General features: G+C 49.3%; 1 protein-coding gene across 1 annotated transcript in view; it reads left to right on the top strand.

The window, feature by feature from the left end:
* Positions 1–5,000, top strand: part of LOC143127170 (neurexin-2-like) — a 688,425-nt gene that overhangs the window by 663,759 nt on the left and 19,666 nt on the right. The window contains exon 21 of the mRNA XM_076288483.1: positions 1,523–1,845. Within this exon, the coding sequence (XP_076144598.1) occupies positions 1,523–1,845 (323 nt within the window). The remainder of the gene's footprint in view (positions 1–1,522; positions 1,846–5,000) is intronic.

Below are 5,000 nucleotides of genomic sequence, written 5' to 3'. Positions count from 1 at the left end.
CGGACACACACACACGCACACATATGTGCAGCCTCACAAAAGAAACACTGACCTCATTAGGGAATTTAGCTGAAATGAAATACCTACACACACACACGCACACATCAGCGTAGATATGTCCATAAGTACATACATATGCGTAATCTACACGCACATAAATGCACCCACATATCCGGTTAAATCCAAACATGCATACATAAAGAGTACACACCCTTATTTATAGCCACACATACAGTATGCAGACGTGCACATTGTGTATCCACACAGCCAGCGAGAATACACTTTCACATACTCACATGTGCCTATGCACTCTCTCTCTCTCTCTCTCTCTCTCTCTCTCTCTCTCTCACACACACACACACAGTACACACCACAGAATCCCATTAGGAAAGTCATAAGATCAGGCAGTGTGACAAATTGAATAGAAGGCTCTAATGCTGATTTAGCCCAACTCTTGGGTGGTGTGTGTTATGAGCTGCAGGAACACACTGCCTGCTGATGTCATATGAGTATGCCCCAGAGACACACACACACACACACACACACACACAAACACATACACACACACACACACATTGAGAAAGGCACAAACAAACACCAAACTCGTTCAAATACACAGAAACACATAAAAAACACTCCTAAACAGACTCAAGCACAGAGAAACACACTCAAATACGAAGCTGCTTACCACCTGGTGAGCCTGTTTTGCTGTTCTGCTCCCAGCAGGGGACTGATGAAGCAAATCACACACACACACACACACACACACACACACACACACACACACACACCGTTAGCTGAAACCAAAGCACATTCACTCCATCCTGGCTCCTGTCTCCTCCTCTTCGCAAACACTATAATTACTCCATTAGGTCACTTGAGTCTCCACAGCCCAAATACACTACAAACCCCATAATCCTCGGCACCCAGCTGTGCCGCCCACTTCCTGCTTTCCCAGGGGCCCATTAGTATGTCCTGCAGCTGGCTGGAGAGATCTGAGGCTAATGGAGAGGGCCTGACTGACATCAGCAGAGGAGGACCAAACGGGGGGATCTGATGTGATGCTCGGGTGCCATGGTAGCACATTAGTGGAAGAGGGTTGTGCAAATAGTGACCCCAATCTTATCCTGATCGGACGTCCAAATGAAATGGCTTATGAATTATGCAGGGAGAAAGACCCTAAACGGCAACTGTGTGTGTGTGTGTGTGTGTGTGTGTGTGTGTGTGTGTGGATTTAGTGTTGTTCTGTCATTTTCACAGAGGGGGGAAAGAACAAGATTTCTGCTGGCCTTATACTTCCAGGTCAAAGTTCACTCTTTTCATGAGGGCAATCAGATAGCAGGAATCCCTCTCACATGTGTTACCATGAGCACCCCAAAAGAGCTGAGAGCATTTCTGATGAACCTGTCACATTCAAGAGATACAACTTACTGACTTAATCCTCTTCCTCTCTTTCTTCCTCTCTCTCTCTCTCTCCCTCTCTCCCCCTCTCCTCATCCCTCTCTCTCCGTCCCTCTCTCAGGTCGTCAGCTGACCATCTTTAACAGCCAGGCGTTCATAAAGATCGGTGGTGGTGAGAAGGGCCGTCACTTCCAGGGTCAGGTGTCGGGCCTCTACTACAACGGCCTGCAGGTGCTGAAGCTGGCGGCCGAGGGCAACCCTAACGTCCAGGTGCAGGGCAACCTGCGTCTGGTGGGTGACGTGCCCTCGGTGCTGGCCACCGACACCACCGCCACCACGCCACTCGCCGACATGTCCACCACCATCATGGAGACCACCACCACCATGGCAACCACCACCACCCGCAAGCAGCGCTCGCCAACCATACGGGACAGTGTCACACAGGTGAGTGAGACACACGCACACACACACGCACACACGCACGCACACGCACACGCACGCACACGCACGCACACGCACGCACGCATGTATGTTTGAAAATCTTGAATTTGTATCTAACGTATTCCACATTCTAGAACTCTTTTTAAATCAAAACAGCTCTTTTACACTGTGAAGGGTTATCGCATGAACGAAGATGCTCTCCAGAGTGCGTTATTTGTTATGGATAAATCAGGCTTTTCATCTTGCCTAAGATGTGATTATGGATGCCAGAAACCTTTTACCAACGTAATTAGGACGGACACTAGTTACATACATGAACATCTGCACACAGCAAATTGTGCTGAGACCCAAAGTTAAATAAACAATCAGGCCAATGGGAAAACACAAACATCAACAACAACAAAATTAAAGCAGCAAAAGACTGAACACTTTGATCGTTCCTAAGTGATTACGGAAATATGGCTGCGTATGAAGTCAGAATTGCCTCAGGCCTTTAGAAGTCTGTGTGCTGTTTAGTTTCCACTTCCTCCTTAGCCATGCGTCTGACACAGACACTAGTTTACACTGCTCATCTCAAACACCTGCTGGTGGCAACGCAGTACACTTCATCTGCTGTGCTTGTGGATTAGGCTACTGATTAGTATATCTCAAAACAGAAGCGATATGTCTGGAATCTACCAATTATGCATGTGTGTGTCTCTGTGTGTATATGGGGGGGGGGGGTATGCATGTGTGAGTTTGTTTGTTTGCCAAATGCATTTCCCTGCTTTGCTAAAACCGTAACCACAATTATGAACACAAAATTGAATTGAGTGTTTGCTGAATGCATATTTTAACTGCTTCGTGGCCTATGGTTAGCAAACGTGTCATTTCCTGTAGTGAACGGCCATTCATCAATTCCATTGAGATCAATTAGCCATTCATCAATTCCATTGAGATCAAATGGCCTGTTATGTGCAGTACAGTTGGCAGTAACGCTGCCCGTGCTGTGTCATTAGCAGAGCCGGACAGTAACGGAGGACTAAGTGCAGTCCTGCATTAGGGCTGCCCGTGCTGTGTCATTAGCCGCCCCTATCCGCGGCCCATTTTGAGAAACACAGCAGCCTCCATGGGTCGCGTGCGGAGGGCAATGCTGAGCACAGCTGGCTTTAGACACGCTGGTCTTTTCATTGGCAATAAGAAGGAGGCATTGTATAAAATGGTGGCTGCTAGATTTCTAACCATGCAATTACTCTCTATTATACCAGCCTTTGCCTTGTCCAAACATAGTATCAGCTGATGACATGCATAGCAATAGCAGAAATCCAGCCTATAAGTGTGGTGTTCTTTTCCATAGTCTAGTCAAATTGTCAAATTCCACTGCAAAATAATCTAGTTTAGATGCTCTCTCCCTCTCTGTCTCTCTCTCTCTATCTCTCTCTCTCTCTCCCTCCTTCTCTCTCTCTTTCTCTCTCTCTCTCTCTATTGCTGTAAATTCTGTCCATTTGAGTGGAAAAGATGTGGCCCCTCTCATCCAAATATAGGCGGATAATTACCACTTGGGTCTAAAAGCCTGATTTGTTGGGGAGCGAGGATGAGGCAGAGAGAGAGAGAGAGAGAGAGAGAGGGCGACCCAGTAGATTTAAGGGAGTAGCTTCTGTCTGGTCACCTTGATCAAGTAGCGGCTAATTAAGCGCTAGCCGTTGGACTGAAGCTGTTTATTTTCACTGGGATTCAGCCTCTCTTTGTGTGTTTATACTTTCGCGCTCGCTTGCCCACAGGCAAACTGGACCAAAGAGCCATGGCTCCCAACTGGCCGTGCGGGGCTGAGTGGAGCGGGCGACGAGCTGCTTAATTAAACCAACATGGCCTTTCCAAACGGGCTGTGGTCACAGCGTCGGCAGCTGAGCCATTATTAGTCTCCGAGCAGAAGAGCGGCTTGCATCATCCCGCAGAAACGCACTCCGAGCCAGGCGCCCCTTTAACTAGCACTTAGGCAGCTGCGGAGTGATGTCACGGTTACACTGGGCCGCTGCGGAGTGATGTCACGGTTACACCAGGCAGCTGGGGAGTGATGTCATGGTTACACCAGGCAGCTGCGGAGTGATGTCACGGTTACACCAGGCAGCTGGGGCGCTGCGTTCTCATGCACACAGACCCATTACAGCGGTAGAGTGGCCACGTTACCTGGCCCAGGTGTAGCTCTGTGGCCGTACGGCTTGGGTAGAGTGGCCACGTTACCTGGCCCAGGTGTAGCTCTGTGGCCTGCAGCTTGGGTGGAGTGGGCAGGTTACCTGGCCCAGGTGTAGCTCTGTGGCCTGCAGCTTGGGTGGAGTGGGCAGGTTACCTGGCCCAGGTGTAGCTCTGTGGCCTGCAGCTTGGGTGGTGTACAGTCCAGCACTGTAGCTGCGAGCCGCCATGGCACATATAGCATAAGCAGCCTCTGGGCTGTGAGCTGTGTGGTTGTACAGCTAGTCATGATGGATATATAGTCCAGCACTGTAGCCATAATGGACAGTTTGACCAGGATGGTAATGGCCACAGATGTGTTTGAGGAGAAAGCGCTCCAGGTTAATTGCGCAGTGACACCACTCATCGTGGACGTCATGGAGCCCACTGGACGTGACGGTAGGACGGTAGGACGGCGGCTTTGTGAAACGAGCTGTAGAGTGATGGACGCCGTGGCCTGTGTGCTCTCAGCGAGACGCCATCATGGACAAATAACTATCTCCACTCCACACTCTGCTGTCATTCGTTCGCTCGGCCTCTCTCTCTCTCTTTCTCCCTATTTCTCTCTCTCCCTTTCTCTATTTCTCTCTCTCCCTTTCTCTCTATCTCCCTTTCTCTCTATCTCTCTCTCTCTCTTTCTCCCTATTTCTCTCTCTCTCCCTTTCTCTCTCTCTCTCTCTCTCTCTCTCCAAGTGATGGTGCTGTTTATATTGTCCAATGACAGGGGTGCTCTTGGCCAGCCTGTGATTAAAACAAGAGCGCCGTGGAAATTCATTTTACGTGCCAAGCAGCACTTAATTGAAGGATGCCATTATGGTAATGCCTCTGGTCATTAGAGCTGCCCTGAGATGGACTACTGTACATGTAGGCCCTTCACTCTCAGCCCTGACAGAGAGGCTTAAGGATTCAGGGTATAGTAGAGGCAGGGAGCAGGTGAGGGGGTAGTAGTG

Source organism: Alosa pseudoharengus, unplaced genomic scaffold (assembly GCF_046254945.1).
Source record: "Alosa pseudoharengus isolate Yale_2024_CS ecotype anadromous, Long Island Sound unplaced genomic scaffold, YU_APseudo_1.1 YU_APseudo_1.1_scf_17, whole genome shotgun sequence".
Lineage (NCBI taxonomy): Eukaryota > Metazoa > Chordata > Actinopteri > Clupeiformes > Clupeidae > Alosa > Alosa pseudoharengus.
The sequence above is the reverse complement of the archived record's forward strand: the minus strand, read 5'-3'. Positions and strand labels throughout refer to the sequence as shown.